The 27378-nt window shown below is 37.7% G+C and overlaps 1 protein-coding gene across 1 annotated transcript; it reads left to right on the forward strand.

Annotated features, from left to right (window-relative positions):
• The first annotated feature begins 3977 nt into the window (after positions 1-3977).
• Positions 3978-26473, forward strand: RAD54B (RAD54 homolog B (S. cerevisiae)). Its single transcript, XM_009877289.1, has 12 exons — positions 3978-4176; positions 7259-7546; positions 10167-10329; positions 10984-11209; positions 15868-16075; positions 16575-16714; positions 17314-17604; positions 18985-19160; positions 21245-21506; positions 22745-22811; positions 23145-23345; positions 26262-26473. Exons 1-12 carry the CDS (start codon positions 4152-4154, stop codon positions 26471-26473), a joined length of 2259 nt encoding a protein of 752 aa, XP_009875591.1. The 5' UTR covers positions 3978-4151.
• Positions 26474-27378: the final 905 nt, after the last annotated feature.

Consider the following 27378-nt stretch of genomic DNA (forward strand, 5'->3'; position numbering starts at 1 on the left):
CAGAGTGGCTGCAGAGGCTGGAGCACAGCGCTGCCATCGAGTTTTGGCTGTGATTCATTTGGAGCCCAGATTTGCTTTCACCTCAGTCGAGATTTTTTGCTCTGCCTCTCTCTCTTTTTCAATTATTCTTTAGCACTATAGAGCGCAACTTGAATCAAAGTTGTCGCCTTGAAAAAGTAGTTTTTGCGTTGTGACAGTGCTTTTTATTTAGAAGATTCAGAGGGGTTGAGGGAAAACTCCTTGTCGTTCCATGCATGCTTACACCATGGAATTTTGGGGTATGGAGGTGTTGGGTAACTTGACAGGTCTCAAAATTCCCCCAACCAGACAGTAGCTGCCGCAAAAAAAGGGGCAGCCTCCCAGTCTCCTTGTTCTGAACTGCACATACCCGTTCCCTGCATCGACTGTAGTTGCTGATGGATTCACTGAGCTGGCCTCCCTGCTGCTGGGGGGCGAGAAGCAAAGGGGGAGAGGGAAGGAAAGGTGAGCTTGGAGGTTTTGGCAGCAGCCTGTCGTGTGATGGGGTTAAGCCATCCGTTAAATCGGGCCGAGATGCCCTGCTCTCTGGACCATGCCACGTTCCTTGTGGGAAGGCATACTCACTGTGCTGCAAGCTGCAGCATCTAAGTCTGCTGAAAGTACATGTTGGAGTTACCTTTTGTAGTCTTTCATAATGCAGCTGCTTGCTTGGTGCATTGGGAGTAACCTAACGCACTTCATCGATGCATTTTCTCTAAATCCTGCTCATCAGAAACTGGTTAAACTAGTTTGCCATTGGAACGCTCCCCATCCCCTCTCCTGGATCCTGTCCCACTTTCTGTAAATCATCACCTTCCTGAGACTGCCGAAACCTTTCCTCAGATCAATTAGGCTGTGGTTTATATCTTGAAACTTAAGCCCTTGCTTTCTCAACCAGAGAGAGAAAGGTTTTTATTTATTTATTTATTTGTGAAAGCTTTTCAAAGCCTTATTAGCCATGTCTTTAAAGTTCCTAAGCCCTTCAGTTCTTGGAGGAAAAACATGCCACTTGCTGGAGCTTTTTCATGGTTAAAAAATCTGCTGGGTGGTTTGCTGCTGGGGAGAGAAATAAGTGGGCATGGTTTCCTGATCTTTCTCGTACTGAGGTTTCCACATAGTTCCTGTTACTTATTATTCTCAGTCTAAACTGATTAACAGCAAAGCTCAGAATTTACAATTACAGTTTATCTTTCAGGGTCTCAGCAAGCCCAGCTCTGACTAAGATCCCGTCTACGGTCAGTGAGCAGCAAGGGTTTCATGGTTGAAGCCATTGCTCTCTTGTACCCTTGTATCAGTGATCTGAGTCCTTGTGTGTAACATACTGGTTTCATTTAAATTCCTGACAAGTTCCCGACATTGTATTTATCAAATTTCCATGTTCTGCTGCTGCACCAGAATAAATCTTTAAGTTAAATAGGTGTGATGCTGAATACGAACAAAAAATGAAAGGTTGAATGCAAGTACCTAATCAGCATTGTTGGCAAAGAAATTTAGGTTTTCCATTCAAGGAAATTCTATGGAAGATAATTTGGAGAGGATGTAATTATTTTTTACATAAAAATGTTTAATATGGACAAAAAGAAAAACATTGTAAGACTTTTATTTAAAACTCTACTGTGTTTACAGGTGAAAGGAGAATATTTTATGTAGTGTAGAAACAAATCATTTTGGGATGTATTTATAAACAAATTATAATTCAGAAGACAAATTGGAGGAATCTGAGCAATGCAGAGGCTGTTATTTTTCATTTGTCTCACAGGAACATGGTAGTATTTTATGGAATATTGGTGCCCAGTTTACTTTTCACTGCGGGCACATTGTGTTAGAAATTCCCCTTGGCAAAAGTTAGTATTACAAGATGCTAGCAGTTTGCAGCCCTGTTCCTGAAATATTGGTTTTCTTAATATTTTAAATGAAATGGGGATAAGAAGAGTTTGGAGTATTGTTATTGACCTGAAAGTTAATCTGCTGGTGATTCAAATAACACCACACGGGAGTCCCCAAGTAAAAGAGCAATGACCATAAACCAGATCTCAGAGGTCACCAAACTCGTGTGGGAGGTCAGTGGAGGAGACAAGGAGGTGATAATTTTTTTGGGTGGGCCATCCTTCAAGAGAAGAATAAAGTTCTACAATGAAATCCTCAATTCTTGCAGTTACTTAAAATCTTAATACAAGGAAAGAACTAGCTGATTAAGAGCAGCAATTCAAAAAGCGAAGAGAAAACAATCTTGTGTTTAACTTGTTGAATCAGTGTACAGTTATAAACTCAATATAGAATCAATTTAGTCTTTTGTATTTTTAGCAATGTACAGGTTTTCTCTCTTCCCCGGGCTCCCTCCCCTTCACTCCTCCAAATCTTGTCACTTGCAATCACTGAAGATCCAAGAGAGTTCTTATAACTTTTTGCAAAACTGCCTTGATTTTTTCTTGCTCTCTGGCTCGTTTCCCAGGTTTCATCAGAAAAGAATCCCTTATGTTTCAAAAAGAGATTCTCTGTTGTGTTTTCTCATCCTTCTGTGGCATGCCAGGCTTCAGTAGCTGCCCTTTTACCCTTTGGAGACGGGGGTATCTGTTTCATGAAACATTACAGATGTTGGCTAATGCCCTGAGGGAACATCCACCTATGGAAAATCCCATCTGCTTTAGGCACCCTGTTAGCGTGGAGTTCTATACGGGCAGTAAAACTTTTAGAGAGCTTTGGGAAGAAAGTTCTATTCAATAAATATGGCATTTTTCATTTAGGTAATATCTGTTTAGTAAATGCAAGTCTGAAAAATTGCACTCATTTTAGGCATGTAACTTGCGTTTCACACTTTGAAGAATATGTGGACTTGATGTGGAAGTGATGAAGTTGCCTCTTTATTGGACCATTATTTTGAGAAAATTTACTCTTGCTGCTTCTCCTTTAATTCCCAGCACGCTTGGAAATTTTGGAAAGGTTAGTCTGTGGCATAAGCACTTTTTTGTAACAGATTTGTATAGTGTTGAACCCCAGATGGAATCAAAGGAGCAAACCGATTTAAGCCTTTAACCAGCATGCAAAGGTATTTTAATGAAAATTAGTCTGATTCTCCCTTTGAAGCTGTGCATGTGCTGCAAAGGAGTGCTACAGATACTCCTGTAGGTAATGCTGGGGACTTATCTACCATTGCTTATGTCAGATTGCTAACTCTTGGAAGCATGTGTTTATTCTTATTCAATATTATAACTGACTGCTGTCCCTTCTGTTGTGATTTCTCAACCTTATTAAGCTAAGTATTTCCTCTTAATATTTGCATCTGTGACACTTATAATTAGGTAATTGCTGACAAATCTAAATCAATCTAAGCTTAGTAACAACATTTGAGTTACTGCAAACTGAAGAGGTGCTCTGTTTCAAGCTTTGCCCAACTGTTTATTTCTAAAGGCTCTAAGGAAAGGAGTTGAAATAATCTTTTGCATTATTATAGTTATGGTTATTCTGCCACTTAGTACTAATGACTGCAGCTCCACATCTGGTTACTGGCCTCCTTTGCTCCCTTTCCTGAGTTTTGTGTTCCTGACCTTGCTTCCAGAACATTGCCCAGTACAGTCTCACCAGGACCATGTTTCCATTTTCTCCGTGCTCGTTTCCCCTTCGTGCTTTTTGTCCAGTCATTCCTTTTATTATTTCTCCATTCTCATCGTCTTGTGTGTCAAATTGGGAGCTCTTTTGCTAATGTACCAAGTCATGCTTTTCCTGAAAGTGCATGCTTTCTGAAAATAATTCATGATTCCTATTTCAGGATGTATCCATGTGTGCTGTTCTGTCTCAGTACAAACTTACCATAAGCAGCCCAGGACAGGAAATCTACCACTTTGTCGCATAGATTTTTGCATAGATGGATGCATAGGTTGTCTTTGATTTGTTTGAAATGCAAATGACCATATGTTTCATCAAGAGAACCTGAGATATTCTTTGTTATTTCCCTTTCAGATGCATGGTGTTTGCCAACATCAGGGACAGCGAAGGAAGAAGCACCTCAGGAAGAACCTGGCTGCCTTGTGAAATATTTCAGTGTTGTGTGGTGTAAGGCATCAAAGAAAAAACACAAGAAGTGGGAAGGCGATGCTGTTCTTATTACAAAAGGAACGTCAGTAATACTGAAAGATATGGAAGGCAAAGATATTGGAAGAGGTACTGTAGATTTGCATACTTGTCTGAGTGAACAGCTAGCCTAAGATTATTGTACTTCGAATAAGAGAGACAAGGCTCTTTAGATAATTCAGAGTTTCCATGCTAATGTCGACTACAGGATGAAAAAGCAGTAGATTTGGGGCTGGGAGAAAGAGATGCAAGGAAAGCTTTATATTTCTTACATGGAACGCAGATGCATGGGGGAGGCTGGGGCAGGCTGAATAACGTTATTCACAGAAACACCAAATGCTAGTCCAAGGAGAGGATCTGGAAATGAACGCTGTGCTGCTTCTGCAGAGATGCCAAATGAGGGACGTGTAGCTGATTTTGATTGCTCACATAATGCACTGGAGAAGGTGTTAGAATTAGGGGAAGATGACAGGTAAGGTTCCTGTAGATATTGTAGTCAGCAGTATGGCAACCAGGAATGTCAGGAGTTGGATCTGTACTTTTCAACTAGTCAAACAGCTAAAAATATTATCTTTGTTGGGAATACAAGCAAACAGCAACATTTCCCAGCCCAGCCAAAATCAACTGTGTAGCAATTTTTAGTCTTGTAGTTCCAGCAGCAGCTGCTGTGAGACACAGTTTGGGTTGATATCAGAGTTAAAAATAAGGCTTGCAAACTATAGGCTGCAGTCAGCCTGAAGCAGTAATTTTTTTACTGAAAGCAAAGCAAGAATTAACTTGGCTAACTGAGCCAAAGGTGTTTTGTATGGGACAATGTAGGATTGGACAATGTTTCTACAAAACGTAATCTGATTAATTTTAGGGTTGAGATGGTTTGTCTGCTCATGACGCTGTGAGCCTTGTTAGGACCAGGCAGTTTTGATTTGCAAATCAGCCTGTGACTTAGAAGTTAATTTGAATTTATTTATAGCAAAGGAATATATGTATAGACTTGCTTGTTTTTGAAAAAGGCAGAGAGAACGAGAGTAATGTTTGGAATGCATCAGCCACCACCCTGTTGTTCTTGTGTTTTTTTCAAGTGCTGTCTTCTTGAATTAGCAGAAAACACAGTAGAGAAATGAATATTCTGATTTTTACTGGGTAAAAGTCTTTTTGCTGTGTTTGGTGATGTCAGGGAACACAGTGATACCAATGTCATTGGTGCTGACTTGCCCATTCAGAGTTGCTTTCAGGGCTCGTTGCTTCGTAGAAAATCATAAATTGACCAATTTAAGCAACATGAGTTTTAAATTTCTGCAATTATTCTGCAAGCCCACTGAGTGAGAAGGAAAGGTCCAATACTGGTGCTTACCTCCAAAATTGTATTTTGTATTAGGAAGTTTACCGTGAATGAACATCCAGAATTATTATTTTTAAATGGGAAGAAAAGGGCAAAAGCAGATTATTTTTTTTCTTAGGTGCACAAGGGCTGGATATAAGAAGGGGCGTGGGAACCTAAAACCAGCACAGGCTATAGCTTACTTTTGAGGCAGCAGAACATCTTACTCCTCTCCCCTCCAAATGTCCTAATTCCTTAATAGAGTATTACAGAGTATTTACTAAGTGCTCTTTTGTAATTTGCTCTATGTTGTAGAAACAGTTATTTCTGGCAGCTGCATAAACATTTGAACTTTGTAGGTTTGAGGATTTTTTTACCTAACTTCCATCTTAAAGCCCATCCATACTGAAATCCAAAAGATCCTGTATTTGGTGTGCTCAGCCTGAAGCTCTGTAGAGGGGATAGCAGAAAACAAAAATGCAGAGCAAAGGAGAGATCATAAATGCCCTCTCCAGACACCCAGTTTAGGAAGGCATGTGCATTTCTCTTGTGTTCAGGCATCTTCAGCTCCTTCCTGAAAGCACATGTTCTTCTTTCAAGAACCAAACATGGGTCACTGTGTGGGTTTTGAATACATTTAGGGAAGGGGAAGAAAAATACATCACTTTACCTTTTGGCCAGACTGTTTTTCAGCACTTGCTTAGACTGCGAAACACTTCAGGAAGGTTTTTTTTATTCTTAAAGGAATTCAAATACAGATCTTTACCTTCCAACCTTGCACATTCCGGTAAGAAGGAGACCTGAGCATTGCAAACAGATCTGAGCAGTGTTTATATATAGCATTTGTTGGTTAAAATATGTGTAAGACCTTGGAAGGGCTTACCTTTTTCACAAGTCAGTGTCTCAACTGCTGGTCTGCACAGTCAGACAGGTTTTTTTGGCCCAGTTAAGGATCCAAGCCTCTTTATCCAAAGTGGCATAGATTTAACAACTGGAGTAAAGAACGTGTCTGATTCTAAACCTGAATTAGAGATGTGGCTTTGAGCTCCCTGAGTTAAGTAAATGAATGATATATGTTGCCTGTGTCTTATGTGAGAGATTCAGCCATTAAAATGCTATTTAAAAGAAGGAACAGCCACTCTTTTCCTACATCTTGATCTTCAGAGCAAGCAGCAGCTGTTAGCTGTATTTTATAATGAGACTAAGAGTGTGTAGTAGCTGCTCTGAGAATTCACACCTGACAGAGTCCCTAAGGGGACAGAGGAAAACACATTCACATCCTTGGTAGGTTTTTGAATGAACAAGCTATTGACCTGATTGGTAAATCCTAGTGATATTCAGAGCATATATGTTTCAGAGCATGTGTAGAAGTAAAGATTTCAGATATATATGAATCCTTAATAGTGAAAAACTAATTTAGAATGATTTTTAAAGTAGAATATTCTGTTTAGGTAATAGCAAGAGGGGCCAGTGGTGCTCTTGTTGTGGCATGAAAGGGAGGAAAAAGAATCTAAGAATGATCATCAGTTTTGAGCAAGCTGCTAGATTTTATGATATGGGGTTGTTTTTTTCTAAATTCCCTTAAATGAGTATTTGACATTCAGTAGAATTGATTGCAGATTGGGATGACTGAGTATTTGCTTAAACATTCCAGTACTTGATTCTGATTATTAGCACTGAAATGTCAGTCTCTTATGGGGGAGAGGCTTTATGAGTTTATATGTGTAGCAGTTCAAATGCTTAAGGATCGCATACCTGGTCACAGGTTTGTTTCTCCTTCCTGCAGATGAGTAATGGCCTTGGAAGTGGTATTTGCTGTCTTGTCCTAACTGATAAACTTTTATATTCTTTTAGGTACTGGATATAAATCTAAAGAGCTCGACAGTCTTGAGGAAGGTCAAACACTCATGGTTGGAGGAAAAGAAATCGAAGTGATGGGTGTAATTTCAGCAGATGACTTCAGCAGTGGCAGGTGTTTTCAGGCTGGAATAGGGACTCAGAACACAGTCCCAACTGCTTCATCCCAATCTAATATGAAACCATTCTCTAAACCATTCAAAAATGTCTGTCAACCCAGTAATAAAGAGAATATTCTCAAAGATTCTCAAAGCTACAAACCTCGCCACGATCCAAATGCTCCAAGTAAGATTCACATTTTTAAGTTTCTTTAAGTATCCTCTGGCTTTCAGCAACATTGCACGTGTAACCAAAATGCTCCCCAGTGTATTACTGAAGTGCTTCTGACATAAAGTACTAGTGTTTCTGTCAGTACCATACTGCGATTTTATTGTGTGTGCTTCTAACAGGTGAAATGCTCAGCACTGCACAGAGTTTCTCATAGTTGCTGCAGATGGCTGTAGAAAAAAGTTAGTGTCTGAGAGTTTTGCCAAGAAAAATGAGTTTATTGATCAGAGAAACAGTCTGATGCATGCCAAAAGTTCTAGATGAGTTCCAACTTCCCACTGGGGTCAGCGAAGCACTGATAGAATATGGCAGCACAGTAATTATAGTGGGGGATCAGTAATAGAGAGGTTAAGCCCAGTTCAAAGAATTGCTTCTGACAGTGCCTGTTCCTTCACAGCCAGCGAGTGTAACTGAGCTGCCCAGGCTCATTTTATTTTGGAATAAGAGTTTTGTGTTTTAATGTTAGAAGTACCGTGTGTTGGCAAGCCATGAGAGTTCACAAATTGCATAGAAGCAGACTGATTAATCAGTTGTATAACAGGGATCTGTAAATATTTGATAACTGGAGGATGTAGTGTTGCTTATCTAAATGAGAAGTACTCTTTTGCCTGTCAATATCCAACCATTTAGGAGCTATATTATGCTGATGGCTTTATGTTTCAGATGGCGGATAAAAATGAGTTTAAAGAAACATTATTAAGCAGAGCAATGCATATGGAAAGGAAAAAAAGAAAGTTTGTTTTACATTCTTACTCTAGTTTTACCTCCATGCTACTTCTTATCTCATATTCTGACACTACGGGACTTCTCAAAGCTGTTGTCTGGCTGCTATGTAAATAAATGATGAAATCCCAATCAAGTGGTAATTAGTGTTAGCACTGGCACTTTTGTAAGAGCAACCTTATTAACATCAGCTTCTGGTCTCAATTCAACTTTGTTATGTTATATCTAAGCATGTTCCTTCCTGTGGTTGCAAGATGATGCTACATTAGTTTTCTAACTTAAAATCTGGCAAAGGCTTGATACGTTCAACACTAACTTCTTTGTTGTTTTTGCAGTATCTATCAAAAAGCTATATTTTATTCTGGTTCTTTGTCTCCAATGACTTTTCCTCTCATCAATTTAAGTACCTCCTATGAGATTTCCATAAACTGTCTGATATGGAGAGACCTCTTGGACTCTCAGTCATTCATGTTACTCACACAGGAGAATCATGTAGTTTGTTTAATCTCTTGTTGCATTAGCTCTTTCGGAAGTAATAGAAATACTTTTCTAAACCAGGACCTTGGTACTGGAGCACTCAGAGGTTTTCACAGAGTCGTATTTGGGTTGGGAAAAACCTTTAAGTTCGTCGAGTCCAACCATTAACCTAGCAATGCCAGGTCCACTACTAAACCCTGTCATAGAATCATGTCGAGGTCTATGCCAATAGATGATTAAAATGCAGCTTCTTCAGCGTGGAAAGCCATTTATCCTTGTGCTTAGCAGAAGAGAGCACAGTGACAAAGATGGAAAGTCATGTCTTTCACGTATGATTTTTAAGCTTTTAGTCTAGTGCTTATCTAAGCCTTTTTTCTTTCCCTTCTCTGAAGCTGCAAATTTTGTAAGAGAAGTTATGGCTTTGGCACCGCTGGCTGTATATATATGCAGACGTGCAATTTAATGCAATATATCAGAACTCAGCCCTTGGTAGGAAACAAAAGCTCCCTGAATGATATAAGCCATCAGCCAACCTATTCCTACGAATAAATTATCGATATAGCTATATGCTGGTGACATAAAAATACCAGCAGCTATAAATTGCTTTCTAATTCTGTCCTCTGACAATACAACTTTTCAGTGAGGATATGTAGCATCAACATAAACAACCCAGTATGGACACTGTCTAACAAAATTATGACGTTAGAGTTTATAAACAAATTGTGGCAAGGAAAACTGTTACTTAGATGTAGCCAAAGGATATATCCCGGTACTTCATGCTCTCTTTGCCTCTGTATGTCTTCAAACCTGTCAGCTTCTTTTATTCATGCACTGTGGCAGCCTTTGTCAGCTCAGTCTCCTTTTCTTTAAACAAATCGTTGTCTTTTTATCTCTGTTTCTCAGGCAGAGGAGTCTTTCTGGGCAGCCACAAGAATATCCCCTTGAAATGTAGTGTCTAGACTTTATGTAGGTCATTGTTTATGTTCTTTTTGTGACATTTTCCTTTAAGAAACCTTTTAGAACTTCTTTTGGTTTAACTCTGTGCATTCAGAGTCATAATGCAACATTTATTAGGTAGGCAGTTTCACCTCATCACAAAAAAATACTCAGGATTTCTCAGTTTGTCACCTTTATATCTGAGAAAAATTCAAACTATCTGGGAAATCTCCATAAAAAGGTTTTTCTTTAGAAGGTTATCTACATCTATTGGTAAATGCATTTTCTATCTGAGACTGGTCAATATATTAAACAGTATTTTTAGTAGTCATTACATCACTGACCTTGACTCTGTAGTTCACTTAGAGAAATAACACCTTTTGGCAACAGACTAAAAATAATGGGTTTTTGTGCAATACTTGCATATGTTTTGAATTTCAAGATTCTCTAGTTATGCCAAAACCAAATGCAAGTCATCAGTGGCTGTTCAATAAGGCTGGTTTACCTATTGTGGATGTAGTTGTGGATCCTTATATCGCAAATAATCTCAGACCGCATCAGAAAGAAGGAATTATATTTCTGTACGAATGTGTGATGGGAATGAGGTAAGAAAATAATTATCCTTTTGGCTTTCAGTACTTGTAATGTTTTCATGCCCATGTTCAACATTAGATCATTTGAGTGGGAAGATTTGAGCAACTGTTCAATTAATTAGTGTTAGTAATTTTCCCCAAGGTTGCACAAGTTTTTTACTGACCTGTATGCAGCATCGTGCTTTGAGTAGTGGACCAAAAGGCCTGCCAGTTCTACTGACAAATGCCAAATCTTGTAAACATGGATACAGTCTAGCCCATACTAAAGCACACTGCTTTCTGGGATTGATAATTCATATTATTCATAATTATTAATATAATTTATAATTCAGGCATTTAGAATAAAGAAGGTGTTATACTAACCGACTGAAAAAATACAGTGCTATTTTCAAAAGTGTTTTCTCAAATGTTTATTCCATAAGGTATATACAAGTTTTAAATTCTATAAGAAGATTTAAACCATATGCTTTTGGAGGACTGACAAAAATGAAGAGTTTCACTCTAGGGTCTTCTGGTATGTTCTACTGAATGTTCAGTGGAGCACGCTAAGCATGAATAGGTTCTTTATACTTCAGAAAACAACTACAAGAAATAATTCCCTAAACCAGCTGTAAATAATTACAGATGCATCTTTTAGAATGTTACCACCACCATAATATCTTACAGAGTTGATGGCAGATTTGGAGCTATTCTTGCTGATGAAATGGGCTTAGGAAAAACACTGCAGTGCATCGCACTTGTCTGGACTCTTCTGCGTCAGGGGGTCTATGGCGCCAAACCTCTACTAAAGCGAGCACTAATTGTCACCCCTGGGAGTCTGGTAAAAAACTGGAAAAAAGAATTTCAGAAATGGTTGGGAAGTGAAAGGATCAAAGTCTTTACAGTTGATCAGGTAAGATATATTTCCAAGAGGGGATTGGGTCATATTTGGCTCATAATGTGGGACTTGTGATTTTCTTTTTCTTTTTTTTTTAAATGAGAGACTAAAACTAGCAATTGTCTATTAATACTTACTTGTAATACTTAATTTCTCCGTCAGGTAATTGTCCGTGTGGGAATTCAGCTGTCAGTAACCAGGCCATAACTCAGGCTCACCTGCCTGTGTAGCACATGTCTGTCTTATCTTTCCTCAGGCTTCACCTTTGAAGATTTAAAAGTTGACATGCCCCTCCATGTGCCTCTTCGGTTTAAGGAAGAGCTTTTTGTTATCTATCAAAGTGCACACTTTCCCTGCTTTATGTACCAGAGCATCTACTTTGACTGACTTGTTCTCCGTTCCTGTGGTAGTTGCTTTTGTTCTGTACTGAAAACTTTTTCCTCTTTGTTTTGGCTATCCGTTTCAAGTTACTTCAGAAGGTTAATCCCTTTACTGTAGCTGTCAAGAATTAGGTTTCTGCAGGGAAGATTTAAAGTCTCATGAGTTACCAAGCCTAGAGTCTCAGTGCCAGATAATGGGAAAATGTCTCATCTCTACAAGAATGCAGGCAAGTACAAATCGTAAGAAAGAAGTGGGATGATGCTGATCCCTGTCCCTCCTGTAATGGAGTTGTTCCCCTGGTAAAGAAAATCCCAGCTTCCTGTAGGGCCTGGACGATTCCCATGTGCTGAGGAAGTATCTCCTCTTAAAATCTCCTTGGTACGCCTTTAGGGTCTTGCCTTTGTTTTTTTAAAAACAAGACTGTCTCCATCTTTTACTGCAAAGACTAAAAGCTCTAGCACAGATTCTCTGCTTCAACGAGCTTTGTTGACCACATCAGGAAGGACAGCACCTGGTAAAGTAAAAGACAAGGGAGTTCAAGGACTGAGGCTGTAGCGTCACTGACAGATAAGCTCTGCTTATCTGGTAAAGCTTTCTTGCCCTGTAAATTTTCACATTAAGCACGGCTCAATATTTCAGTCAGAGAAGCCCTCGGGACTGGCATTTGTTCATCCCTTCGTTAACGCTCCTGAATCTTCCAGATTCAAGCTCTGTATTTGTAATTTCCCACCCAGTAATTTCTTTTCCTAAGTTTTCTGGTCCCCATGTCTATATGGAATGGACATTCATAGCAGAAAGAAACAAGAAGCTGTTTAGCTAAATTGTGGTTTCTGTAGGTACATTCAGCAATCTGACGTTCCCCTTCTTTTTCCTTGCTTCTCTATATTTGAATTGTACCAGTGGGAGGAAGAGGAGAACTTAGAGTATCTGCACTGGTGCTTGCAACAAAGATACAGATATATATTTTCCAAAGTTATTTTTTAATCTAATAATTCCATACAAGTAGATTGAATAAACAAATAGTACTTAATTGCAGAGAGGACTCAATTCTAACATCAACCAGATTTTAATTTAGTTTCTTGCACTGTCCTAATTGTGTGAATATTTCAGAGTGAATATTCAGAGTGAATATTTGAGTGAATATTTCAGATGAAATGGAAGTTTTCAAACTGTTTTTAAACTCTTTTGTAGAGCATGCAAAATTTTATCACAATAATTATTTTTTTTTTAATTCCACTCATTATTTTCAGACTCTTGAAAATACAGAAACTACTAATTTTCCACTGAGGACAGTCTGCAGATCTGTTTGACTAATAGGAGTTTTTTGCATTATTTACTTTTCTTAGTAACTTATTTCAAGATGTGGAAATGAAGAAAACTGACTTGTCGGGATCTGTAATACAATACAGGTTAGGATGAGAAATATGGAGATTTCAAAAGGAAGTGGATACAAGGCAAAATATAATATGGCAACATTTTAAACTGAAAAGATAGTTAGAAATAATTGAACATTTTCTTGCAGTTTATATGAATAATGTTGGGAGGAGAAAACCTGAATGTGCTAACAGTTACTATGGCCCAAAATGACAGTAGCTTTCATTTTTTTAAAAATTTAAATAACTTTAAAATTCTTACTCACCTCCTTGGAGCCATTTGGATTGAGGACGCTCAGCAGGTTTTGAGACTGTGTTCCCAAATAGGAAGGAATACGTTGTCATGCAAAAGGAAGACACAATATGACTTGCCTGGGGTATAATGAGGTATTTCAAAATAATTTACTGTCTGACTTCTCCAGAAAAGCAGCAATTACCATACTGTTATTTCTCCAGTATAACTTAAAAGAAGAGCTTGTCTCAATGGTTTTTTTTTAATATTCTTGCCTGTGAGGAATACATTCAAAGAGCTGACAGACTTTTAAAATTGTGTTAGGCATGTTTTTCTCACTCGCTGAGACACCACAAACTGAACCTAACCCTTCAGTAATAGACTGTTCAAAAAACCGGGGCATTATCTGTTTTTAAAATGTGATTACAGTTTACTTCTGTTAAAATGCAACCGTCATGTAGAGGACATTGCTTTTAAAATGAAGGTGTCCCCACAAAGGTTGCATTTAGGTCTCGTTAATCTGCGTTATCAACGTTTGAGATGTGTTTGTGAGAATAGCTCCTTTATCTGTTGGCAGAGCATCCCTTCTGAGGTGGTTTTGGTTTGATTTTTAAGTCAAAATACCTGGAGAATTAATTAATTCAAGGTTACCGTTTCTTCGTGATTCAGCATTATTTTAATTTGCACTTCACTGGCTACGTTGGATTTGGACTAGTGCCAAGAGGGGTCTGTTCAAAGAGCAAGTCTGTGACATTATGGGCATCTAATGCTGATTGACAGTTGCTCCATATGTGGCTCTGGGCAACTCGCTTAAACCTGTCAAGTCACTTTGGGTAATTGTGAAAATGGGGGCTATAATACATAACTATCTTGCAACCACTTAAGAGGATAAATTAATTACTTGGAATGAGCTTGTAAATTGACTTTAATTTTTAGTCCGTCATCCACTGCTGTTGTTACATACAGGAAGGAGTGTTTTATATTTGACTACAGGGGGCTGATCGTATTGGAGGACTCTCCTGCTTTTTTAAAGGCGTACAAACTGTCCAGAAGAGTCGTGATTAAGTAGGGCAGGGATGTTTTAGGCAGTTCCCCGGTACCCCCGCCACTTTCCCTGTATTTTCAGCTCGCACTCAGAAAGTGTAGGAAAACAAAATAATTTCTGAACCTTGGGCATTTTCTGATACTTGACCATTGCCAGAGAAGGTCACAGAGGAACTGCCTCTTGTCAAGGCTGCGACGTGGAGCTTGAGTACTGAGTATGGACAGCACTGGGTGTTGCCTACAGGTCTCCTTTGTGTCTCTGCTCCTGTGTTGGGAAATTTTCCACTCCTATTTTGAAACCTGGCAAGAAAACTGGCAAGTAACTACAGTCCTGGAAACAACGGAGTGCTTGGGTCCTGTCCAAACACCTGGGGAAATGGGTGCATGCTGTGGTTACCTGCTCCTCACTACTCCAATGTGAGCAGCGTGTGGGGACTGATCTACCACAGGGTACTTTGTGAGATTAGTGTGCCAGATTCAGCCCATAGATTCATCTGAAGCACCAGCTAGGAGGCTCTAAAGGTTGTGATAATTAAGTGGTGCTGCTTTTACAGTGTATTACACCATCTGGCTCCAGACTTAGTTGTCTGTGGGTAACTGATCTTGTTTGGGAGTAACAATACCTTCTGAGGCTCTAGCTTGATTTGCTTTCACAGTTCAAGAGGTCCTTCAGCCCATCAGCTGGGATTGAGGTCTGATTAGTTAGTGGACACTGTTAGGAAATAGGAAGGACTGTTCAGGGAATTAGCATCTGGAGCTAAGTGGAAAGGTAATGGATGTGCCCAGAGTAGATTTTTCCATTTTTTATATGTAATTGCAAGACAGGTAAGCAATCCTGTACTTCAGTAAGTCTGCACAGAAATACAACTATTTCTTGGAAACTTTTGAAAGAAGCTCACAGTTATATTACAGTGACTTTTTATTTAGTGTATCTGTTTCCTTCAATAGACATAAAAAGTCTTGATGTCTGTTGAAAGAAAAGGGTATATAAGGACAGAGACGCTCACAGCCATTTTCTGGCCACTAATACAGGGTTTAGAAATCAATTGCATTTATTTACCAGTAGACAGGCATAGGGGCTAGTTTTGGGCTTTATTTTCTCAGGCTGCCCCTTCCTGTTGTCCAACCCATCAAGGTTAAGGGCTTGTAACAAAGTTGATACCGCGTTCAGTTCAGAACTAAAGAGGAATTTTAGGTTGGTGAAGTGTGGCGGCTTCCTACCTGACCACATTGCTGCACCCTGCAGCTTGAGATCCCAAAGTGAGTGTACAGGCAGCTACTTATGCCTCTTTGTTATCTTGGCTTTAATTATTCATTTGAAGCTTACCTAAATGCCAGGACTGAGAAGCTGTTACAGGGAGCCTGTGCTCTTCACCTTCACAGTAACATGTCTCAGAGAGTTTGAAGGTGTAAAAGAATAATAAATTTTCTTTTAATGAGGTGGTAAAACTCTACATTGCTATATCAGATCCCATATTTCCTTTGCAAATTAGGAGAGAATCAATAATCCAGACTCATGAAGGAGACAGCAAATGTCTTGTGTCATGCTAGAAGAAATTTCTGTAGACACTAGATGTGTAAAGAATATGATGTGTGATCTCAAAATAAATAGTTGTGTGATATATTTTCCTTTTTACCTGCAGGACCATAAAATAGAAGAATTCATCAATTCTCCACTTTATTCAGTTATGATAATCAGTTACGAGATGCTGCTGCGATGTTTAGATCAAATACAGGCTATAGATTTTAACCTCCTGATCTGTGATGAAGGACATCGTCTGAAAAATAGTTCTATTAAGACAACTACAGCCCTCGCTAGTCTGTCTTGCGAGAGAAGAATTATCCTTACTGGTTAGTATCTGTAGCTACTTTTACTATCTAGCTATGCTCGTATTGGGGTAAAGGAAAGAGCTGTTAAAAGTATAGCAGAAACACAGTATAAATTTTGGCAATGTACAAATCTAGGGTCTTGTAAAAACAGATTATTTCAGAATTTTTTTTGAATAAATGCAAAATTGTCTAACTTCGGGGACGGCAAAGAGCCTGAGAACTTCTATAAGGGAATCAGGACTCTCTTTACATATACTCATTGTTTTCCTTTGTGGTTATTTTATAAAATTGATTTAGAGCTTGACATTTTAAATTCCTTTGTCAGAACTACTAGATTTGCAGTCTGTTTAGTTAGGTTGACAGGAGTTTATTAATCATGAGCTCTGACTAATTTACACTGAAATAAAATGTCTCTTTCCAGGATGCATTCTCAACGTTAAACGCATGTATTTGACAATTGTACTTCTGTGGTTTTCAAGAAAAAGTTACTAAATACAGAATTATTATTTCCTCTTTCCAGGTACTCCAATCCAAAATGACTTGCAAGAATTTTATGCATTAATAGAGTTTGTGAATCCAGGAATACTTGGTTCTTTATGCACATATAGAAAGATATATGAAGAACCAATTGTCAGGTCTAGAGAACCTTCAGCAACAAAGGTATATTATAAAAAAAAAAAAAAGAATTACAGAGGAAACTTCATAGACAGCACTGTGAAATTTGCGTTGTATGAAATAAAATAAAGCTTGGGACTGATAGTAGCAAAAGATTTTCACATTCCTTTTTGAAATAAAATCAGTCATTCTTGAAAGGCAGCTGGAGGAAGACATGCATACTGAGATCATGGCATTTCAGCTGCCTATTAATTATCAGGCAAAAATTGCTTTTCCAACACCTTGCATTCCCCAAAATGTCGTGTGTATTACCATATGATGATACTTAATTTATTTTTAGTTTCTCCACAGTAGTACAAAATCTGCATGATTTTATTGCATCAGTCAGGAAATTCTGGAATGTAATTTGAGCCTTGGGTTTCTTTTGGGGCAATATCTTCCTTTGTTTAAGACTTTAGAAACTAGGCTTAGAATTATAATAATGTAGTGATACGGATTGGAGAAGAATTGATTATCACAGTCCCATGTCAGAAAGCGGTGCCCTACATTTAAAATGTTATTTAACTACCTAATTAAAAACATACAGAAAATTATTGGTGATGAAATGCAAGACTGCCCTTAATTGTGTTCTTTGGTTTTTTTAGGAGGAAAAAGATTTAGGAGAAAAAAGAGCAGCAGAACTCACACGCCTCACTGGACTCTTTATTCTTAGGAGAACACAGGAGGTTATAAACCAATTTCTGCCCCCCAAGAAGGAGAGCATAATCTTCTGCCGACCAACAGCGCTGCAACTTGAATTGTATCGAAAACTGCTTAGTTCTCAAGTTATTAGATCCTGTCTACAAGGCAGGCTGGAAAACAGTCCTCACCTAATATGCATAGGAGCTTTGAAAAAACTTTGCAATCATCCATGTCTTCTCTTCAAAGCTATCAAGGTATCTATTTGTCTGGGGGTGGGTGCCTGCAATTAGTCATTTCAGCAGGCAAAGGTCACTACAACTATGTTATGGTCAATGAGCATGTTCCTTAAAGTCATTTCCACACTCTCTGCTCACATACAGCTTGCTTTAGGAGATTCCCTTTCAAAAGCGTAGTTAGGAAAGCTGAATGTACTCAGGGAAGGTAACACACCAGTTTCACATTGCCTTATGGCATTATATTCATGTATTTTCCCTTTTAATTTTGTCTCTGAATTTTTATAAAAATACGTATAAATATGAATTTTACAAAAAACCCCACGCCCTTAGTTGGAGGTTATTCTGTTTGCTCTGTCTGCCGGTTCCTCTGAAACCTCCCTGCCCATGAGGTAATTTTGCTCTCTCAAGCTCAGTGACTCTGGGAGCTGCAGGCTCAAGATGTCAGGGGTACTGGATGTCTCCATTTCCACTTCTCCAGGGATCCTATTACACCGTACACCCTGCAATTTCTGTAGAAACATTCTCATTCCTATAGGTAGATGATGTGATAGCTAGAACTTGGTAATACTGACTTTTGTGGCCACTGGTCAAAATCCAAGCAAGGTGGTTGGAAATGTAAATCTTTCTTGAAAGACATACTTTGTGACTTTGTAGGAATGTCCACAGTGCAGACCTCCCTGTAACTTTTAATACTGCCAAGTAAGGTTCATTGCCTTTATTTCATAGTCTAAGCGTTAGAAATTTTTCTTACTTCTAAGCGTAAGCCTTTAAAATAGGGATGGAAAGGATGATATATAAAAGACAATTATTGCCATTGTCGTTTTGGCATTTGAGTAATTTGGCTTTTTCTTCCCTGTGAAACACTGATTTTCAAATTACAGGAAAATATTACCTGTGTTTCTTCTATCTTATTGTTTCATTTACTAGCTTTTCTTCATTTCCAGTTGCATAACTGAATCTTAATGACAATATCTTCCTAAAAACAGTCGATCACTGGGAAGTTCCATAATAAAGCATTATGGAATTTAAAAAGAATAAGCAAGAGCTTTGATTTTTTCCCCTCAAGTTTTAGATATGTCTTTGCTGTAGGTATACATCTGCGTGGTTGTTCAAATAGGGAAGTAGAAGTTAATTACATTTTTCAAGTATTTCCAACTTTCTGCTCAGCAGCAAACAACATCTTATATTAGAGGGTGTAAACCAAAATAAACATTATCAGTATTTTAAAACTGTGCTTTCAATCTAGTATTGGGAGATTGTAGTGCTCACATAATGCACTACTATGTGGCAGCTTTTAATGCTGCTTTTTGTCTTGGTAATAAAAATATAACAAAGTTGAAAAAAATCCCAAAACATGTTAGAGGGGTTATGGAACTTGAATTCTTCTGTTTTCAATAGGAAAAAAGCTGTGATCCTACATCTGATGAACATGATGAGCCCGGACTCTACGAAGGTCTAATAGACATCTTTCCACAAGATTATACTTTGGACACTTTCTCTGAAAGCAATTCAGGAAAATTGCAGGTGCTGGTGAAGTTGTTAGGAGCAATCCGTGAGCTTAACTCTTCTGAAAGGCAAGTGTGAAAGAAAGGTAGAAGGGAAACAGTGGAAATGACCTTCTGGATATTGTTTTGCATGTCAGTGCATGAGGATTTAATATTCAAAATAAAGGCATTGCACCTGTTTGCAGAGGTGTCAAGCATATTTATGCATTGTACTCCTGGCTCTTCCTTGTTAAATTTCTAAACTAGGATTTGCAGCTCTCATTATTTTAAAAGATACTTGTATTTTTTTTTCCCAAGTAAAGCTACTTGCATTTTTCATACGGAATTCTAGCAAGTAAGATGTAAGCCCCTGTACTACGACATACTGTCTTTACCTGCAGAGACTTTCCAATGCTTTGTACCTCCTTGAGGAAATGGGTTGCTTTATTAAATATTTTAAATTGCATTAAGTACTTTTAATTACTAGATTGTAAGTTATTTCCTCTTTAATCACATTCGGCTGCTCAGAGCTTGCTGCCTTTTGTATTCAGAATAACCAAGAAATGAACTTGTACAGCAGCTGCTCATTTCCCCTGTGGTAAATGCCACTGACATGTAGGAAAACCTCTGTTTATCCTGGGGTAATGGGATGCACATGGTTAGTTACTGTGCAATTGCTGATTCATGGAAGTCTCACATGGCCTCGTGTCCCATGGTAACTTCTTTATGGTCTTTTGTGATAAATCCCAGCTTTCTAAAAGTGGCTTTGAACTTTTACTTAAATTGATGCTTAAGTAGGACGTGCTGTAATTGAGCAGTGGGAAGTTACAGCAGATCTCTCTCAGTTACAGCTGAATATCTAAATGTACTAGCCTTATTTCTTGTTGGTTGAAAGAAACAGGGGTATCAGGAAAAGCACTTTTCTATGTATCAGTGCTGTAGGACCTGCTGAGATCAACGATGTGGCATTATTTTACGCCTTTCAAATTTCATTGTTTTAATTCAGTGTTGTTTGTGTTTCTTTTTCTTTTGTTTCTTCACTCTCATTAGTACTAAATATATTTTGCAATATATAGACTCTTCAGAGGTTTTCTATTTTTGAGTGAAAACAAAGGTGTAAATTTGGTGTTGGTTGAGAAAAAAAAAGTCTTGCAAAGTCTTCACAAACAAGGATGTAGTTCAATTTTAAAGTGTAATAACAAAAATACTTTAAAATAATTTTTGAAAGTTAATTTATCAGATGTTCCCTGAAATAATTTGTCTAATTCTTCAGTACTTGTTTTTAATCAAAATTATTTAAAAAAATGGGGCACCTTTCTTGGAATTTGTTACATTTATTTTAGTTTATAGAAGGTCTCCAAACAAGATCTGGGAGAAAATGCCCTTACTGTCATTATTATTTTATTTATGGCTTAAATTCCAAAGATCTTTATCTATTCAGTGGAATCATCCTTAATATCTGGGAGGATGTAAATTCTATAATTGCAGATCTCTTATTTAAACTTATTTAGTCAAAGTTTCAGAGAAAAACACCGGCATAGTGTGTCATTAGTGTAAGGGATCAGACTGATTGCAAAAAAAGCCTCAACAAAAATCTAGACTATTATTTGTGAAGTTCTTCACTATCCTTCATCCCAGTTCTTTTCAGTCGTAGAATGTAGGAAAGAGCCACTGCTTTCCTATTTGACTTTCATGATTTTGTTTATGAGAATTTTCTGAGGTTCTTCACAGTTGCTTTTTCATTAAGTAGTCATATATATATTATTTATTAACTTCTATAACACCCTCTGCAAATGTTGCCTTAACAACAGCTATTTTGTATAAATAGAGATTTTTTTTTTTTACATCTATCTTTGTGGTTCATTCTGTATCTCTGCAATCTGTGCATGGAGCCAGATTTTGTTGCAAAGAAAAATATCCATTATCTAACATTTGAATGCTTGACAGTAGGTATAATGCATCCAAATCTATTATGTGCCTCAGATTAATAGGAAATGTTTTATTTCTTTGGAAATACAAGTGGCCTCGTATTTTGGGGTTTATGTGGGGTTGATGTGTAATATTTGCTTGACTTGTAATTTTATTTTCTGAGATGTCTTCAGTAATTTGTTATTGGACTTTTAACTTTGCCAAGGTCTAAGATGATAAGATAACTTTGATTTGCTGTTTGACAGGGTCGTGCTGGTATCCAATTACACTCAGACATTAAACATATTACAAGAGACTTGCAAACGTTATGGATACTCTTACACTAGACTTGATGGACATACTCCTGTCTCCCAGAGACAACAGATTGTTGATACTTTTAATAGTAAATTCAGTCCAGCTTTTATCTTTTTGCTGAGTTCAAAGGCTGGTGGAGTAGGACTGAATCTGGTCGGAGCATCTCATTTGATCCTGTATGATATCGACTGGAATCCAGCTACGGATATTCAGGTCTGATAACAGCTGTGTGCATGTGGGTTGGGGTGGACATCAAACGATTTCCCGATTGATTTTCAGCTGCCTGGCTTTACATGTCCTGTTGCTGCGCGATTATCACATTGCATCTGGACAAGTACAACGCTGAAGAAAAACTATTCCTGAGAGGAGAAAAGAAATGTTTGTCTCTCATATTGCATTAGAAACCCTCTTGCAGTAAAAAATGAAAAAGATTTAATTCTGGTTTCTTTGGAGGAGTGAGTCATGTATCCCCATGTATTCCTCTTTTTAACAGGAAAGTTGCTGTGCTTATAAAAAGAAATTAGACTGCAATTAGACTGCGTAGCACAAGTTGCTGTTGATTTACAATACCTGGGAAAAAGGGAGAGGTTCTGATCAGAGTCAAGAGAATGAGAAAATCATGTGGCAGTGATGCCAAAAGAAAGAAGACAAAGCCAGTGCTGTGCTCTTCTTGTAGTGGCACTGTTCGCCTCAAGGGATTATTTAGTTGGCATAAGAGCGCCCACTTAAAATAGTCCTTAACAATAACAAGTTTTAAGAAAAATCTTTTTATAAACACAGTAAGAAGCTTTTTATTGTCATGTTGTGTGCTTAATACCTGAAATAAGCTCTGATTCTTGGCCCTGCTCCTGTTCCAAATGTGAATTAGTACCTTCGTGTGGTCACTTGCCTGGCTCAAAACAGTCTGCCAAATCAGTCAAAATTGCTACAGGTTGCCAGAGATCGCAAACCACATTGTGGGTGCTTGTACCCAGTATGTAGGTGTAACCCTTAACGTTTCTGAAAAAAAAACCCCATACTGCAGTACTCAGTGTGAAACACTAATTTTAGAATTTTAAGGGAAATGGAAAAGTCATTTGTAAATATGGAGACAGGGAGAACAATGTGTATTCCTGAAATATTACACAGGTGCTAATGCTTGGAGAAAAATATGAAAGGAGATTTCTGGCAGGAAAGAGTTGAAACCCATACTGTCCTACTACAGTACACAGAAAGAAAGGAGAGCATAAATGGCAGAAAGTAAATTATATTTTCAAAATTATTTGCAGTTAATACCAGAACGCTTTTATAAAAACAGTCAAAGACAGTTATTGAAGAATACTTTCCTTGGACAACATCTTTTTGAATGAGCTAGCAGAACTGGTAATTAGTTCAGCAGAGGCTACAAGTTTTAGTTGAATTACCGTTGTATAATGGGCTGTTAATGCTCTTCATCTTTTTGCTTTCTTCAGGCAATGGCTAGAGTGTGGAGAGACGGTCAGAAACGTACTGTCTATATCTACAGACTGCTAACCACAGGTCAGAAATGGTGCTCAAACATACCCTAGTATGAGACAGCTATTGAAATTTTCTTCATAAAAGAAAAGGAGGGAGTGGTTTTGGAAATCATTTGTTATTTAAAAATGTCTATTGATTCCTAGATACCACTTTGCTTTACTTTTGCTTGAATAAGTAAAAGTAGTGGTTTAGCATTTCCTATGAGTAGTTTTTGAAATGGATTTGACTTTTCTTCCTGACAAATACTGGTCAAAAATTATCCTAGTGTATCCTTTTATTTATTTTTACTTTTATTTTTATTTTATTTTTATTTTTTATTTTATTTTTATTTTTATTTATTTTCTTTCAATACAGGCTCAATAGAAGAAAAGATTTATCAAAGACAGATCAGCAAACAAGACCTTTCTGGGGCAGTTGTGGACCTTTCTAAGACATCCGAACACATCCATTTTTCTATTGAGGAGCTTAGAAATCTCTTTACTCTTCATGAAGATTCCAACTGTGTTACCCATGACTTGCTTGAGTGCGACTGTATGGGAAAGAAAGACCATCAAGGTGAATTTATTTTTCATTATTTCTGACCATTGCTGGGGAAGTACATCTATTCTGAATATATGCTTGTGCCACGGGAGAAAACTCTGATGTTCAGTAAAATAGTATTGAAGTAATGAGGTTCATTATGGGATCTTCCAGATATTGCCTGATTTTTCTAATCCATGGGAGCCCTTTCAAAGATGAAGAGTTGAAAAGATTCATTCCTTGCAGTAAAAACCAATTCATATATTGTGCTTCTAAATTCCTTGAATTAGCTATGGCCAGCTTGACTAGTGATTGGTTACAACCAAATTACACTATTATGGCGTTTTGTTTCTCAATATTCAAAGATGGCAATGGATAGTTGTTAAGGACTAATTCAAAATCTCTTTTTCTGAGGACAGCTGTACGAGATGAAGATCAATGACACAATTCTGAATATAAGCCTTCATTTCACAGTTATTAACTAAAGATGTTGCAGGATGATAAAATAGTTGTTTGAAAAATGCTGGAGGATCCACTGATGATGTTAAAACCAAGTTGGAAATGTTTGCATCTCTCCATTCTTTTGCATATCAAAATTGTTTTATTACCTTGCTACATACAGATACAGAGTTTTAAGTTACAAGCAGGATTGAAAAAAAAATAAAAAAATTGCCTAGGTCACGTTTTCATCTTCTTAATTTTAATTTTTGTAGCTCATCTAATTTCTTAAAGGAAGGACTGTCTATGGCTCTAATGCGTTTCTTTCCTTTGGGCGCGAAATATCTGTATATGCTATTTTCAAGTGTGATAGTGAGGCACCAATATTGATATCTTCTAAATGCACACAGACACCACAATAAAAAGAGACAAAGAAATGGGTACAAGAGTGTATGTTGTCAACAGATCAAGTAGTACAGACCAAATGAGACTATTTTGCTTGATGGTCTGCATGTCTCCAGGTAATAGGCTAGAGCTGTGTTCCTCTCTCATCTCATTCTACCCTAAATGGGAGGACTTGACTAGTGAAAGCACAGTGCTTCTGTACCCACAGAAATTTGACTTTCTCCTTTATTTTTGCTCCATATACTGGTTTATTTGTCTTTGTACTTTTCTTTAACAAATGAAAAGTTAGACCTTCTGTTTTTGCATGAGTAAGTGACGTTTTAAAGTATACCAGCCTTCACTTAGGTACTAATACAGGATCTGTGTGGGAAAGGCACTTCTACTGTTAGAAGTTAGCCACATTTTCTCACTCATGTGCAGTGAGGCAGGTAGAGCTCCTGGACTGCAGAAATCCAGAGAAATTTTGTATTGTTACTGTGGTGAACACGGGTGCATATCATTTTATTTAGTGTTTTGCAATTGTCTTAACACTCTTGACTGCTTATCTTACGCTTTGAATACATGTTGGTTCCACCAATTCAACTACAGCGTTGGTCTCTTGGATCCTGTAGGGTAATTATGTCTTGGTTCCAGTGAACAGAACCTTTTGGCAGTAAAGAAAGGAAAAATAGGAAGGTCATTTTTAGACTTCAGTGGTGGAAATGATAGAGTAAGGGGAAGATCTGATTTCCTAAAGAGCAGAGGACACACTGGCTTGCGAGTTCCCTAGTCAAACTGTTGCAAGTCATAGTCTTTAGTTTGATGACCCGAGAATGCAGCTGCCGCTAATTGGTCTCTTTGCCTTTCCTAAGAACAAAAAACTGTCAAATTATTTCATCAGGGAACCACATTCCAGCTTACAGGGGATAGATACTGGTGCACAGAACTTTCACTGATTTGTCTTCTCCATTTCTAGCAAGTATAATTCAAAAATAAAGACGAGCCAAACAATGTGGTACAGACTTCACACGATACGAACTTTTCATAATGATCACCACTAGATATACCAATGAGACTGTAGTTTCTTGACCAAGCTGCTGTTATCCAGTCACACTAGGGCCATCTTTAGCAAACCACAGGGGACTTGAAAGGAAGAAATTAGTTGTGCATGAATCATGCAGGTCGGTTGCTTGCTCTTCTGCTGTCTTCCAGATCAGCTACAACCCTTAATCCTGTTGATTTACCTGATCGTGGTGTAATTTATGGAGGTAGGGATGTGGAATCTGTAAGGACTTGAGAAGTACATCTATTCTAAATTTTTTTCTGGCCTGTAGAAGAATGTGTTTCTAGTCTAGTGCAGATGTGCATCATATGTCAGTCCAAAGGAACTTGACGACAGGTTTTAAACCGATAACAGCAGTCATGCAATTTGTTTTTTTTTTCACCTAAAGCAATCTTTTTCATTTATCCCATGCATCAGACGAACCACGAAGCCAGCAATGTGTGACATACCCTGCAATGAGCTGGTACTGTTTAGGGCTTTAGGATCCTTTGTCAAAGGTGAATTCGCCTCTTTGCGCTTCATGGCAATAGTCTTCATTACTGTGATATACAGCATAAAATCTTGTGTATATTGAACCATTTGGCATAAGCTGGATGTACAGAACACACAGCCTTAGTGTGCTGAGTCAATGAAATAGCTGTTCAAACTATTCTTAGCTGTTTGGAATGATCCTTTTGTGAGGAAATAGCAACTAGCATGAATTTTGCTGCAACATACTTCTGGATTCAGATTTGCTTAAAGAATTGCTGCAGCCCAAATGTCACAGAATTAGGAAGACAGAAGAAAGGAAATTGCCAGATAAGATATTTCCTTTCCCATCCATGGGTAAAAGGATTTGTCTTTATGCTAGCATATGGTGATTTTGATAAACTCAATCAATAGCAAGAAACAGCCTTTCTATTCTTACTGTAGATACATATGTTTATGTTTTATTGACATAGAAGGATTATATATGCAGTTCTATTTTCTCTCATTAGTTATCACCAACTAGCTTATTGGTTCAGACTGAAATTTTCTTAGTTTTCTCTGATTAGTCTACTGCATCTTTTTTTTTTTTTTTTTTTCAGATCCTTCCTCGGCTTCTCTGTCTAGAATTTGCCAGCTTGGACAGAACCATATGAAGCCTAATTCAAAGAAACCACTTTCCATGTCGCAGTTGATGCAGTGGAAACATTTTTCTGGGCAGCATCAGACTCTTGCTGATCCTTTCCTTGAAAGGATAAAAGAGAATGTTTCTTTCATTTTCCAGAATGTAACCAGTCCAACTCCCCCCATCTAATAAAACTTAAGTGTCTTTCCTTACCACTTGCATCCTCCTCCTCATAAGTGTAGTAAACAACTGATGTGCCATTATCTTTTGTTCTTTCTGCCAAGGTCTGTTTTGTATATTTCTGCTGAGGTTTCTGGGTAAATGTGATTCCTCGTGTTTCAACAAAGTTACTGTTATTACTAAGTTCATGATACTTACTATAATTATAATGAAAGGTTTTGAAAACTAACTTTACTTTCCAGTCTTCTGTTCCTTTGATATCATAATTAGTAGAATTGGTTTTGTGCACATTCCTATGCATGTCTACTTTGTTTTATAGTTTTTATTTGTTCATAATGATTTATTGCTTGTAAAGCTGGCAACTCTTTAGTGAGATTGTATAAGATTTGACAATGCTGCATACATGTATATGCTGTTTACAAGATTCTGGTTTTTGTTTTGACAATGAAAAGTTACGTATCTGTATAACTGTGGCTTTATAACAAGGTAGGCATTTGTTTCCTTGAATTTACAGTTTAGTGAAACTCAGAGCAGTGGCTAACGAGGTCCAAAATTCTGAGACCACAGCTTGATACTATGTCAAAATATTCTGAAATTCTCCTGTTGCTTTTACTTGGGAAAATAAAAGAACTTTATTTCTCAGACTTACTGAGTACAGGTTTACCTACATTTAACTAACTCCTTTTAAGGACACTTTTTGCTGAATAATAGTGTACTAAGCATATTTTCATGGTATATTTCTTGCGTGTATTTTCCTTCTTCTTTGAAGGTGCTAAAGTTTGAAATCAGTTTACAGCTCTTAAGTGAAGTGCTTTGAATAGCGCAGAAGAACAGAAAGATTGGATAATTTTCAGAAATATTGCAAACTTACAGAATTTGAAAGACCTTGAGCAAGAACAGGGCTCTGTTGTGGT

The sequence above is a fragment of the Apaloderma vittatum genome, unplaced genomic scaffold (genome assembly GCF_000703405.1).
Source record: "Apaloderma vittatum isolate BGI_N311 unplaced genomic scaffold, ASM70340v1 scaffold22849, whole genome shotgun sequence".
NCBI lineage: Eukaryota > Metazoa > Chordata > Aves > Trogoniformes > Trogonidae > Apaloderma > Apaloderma vittatum.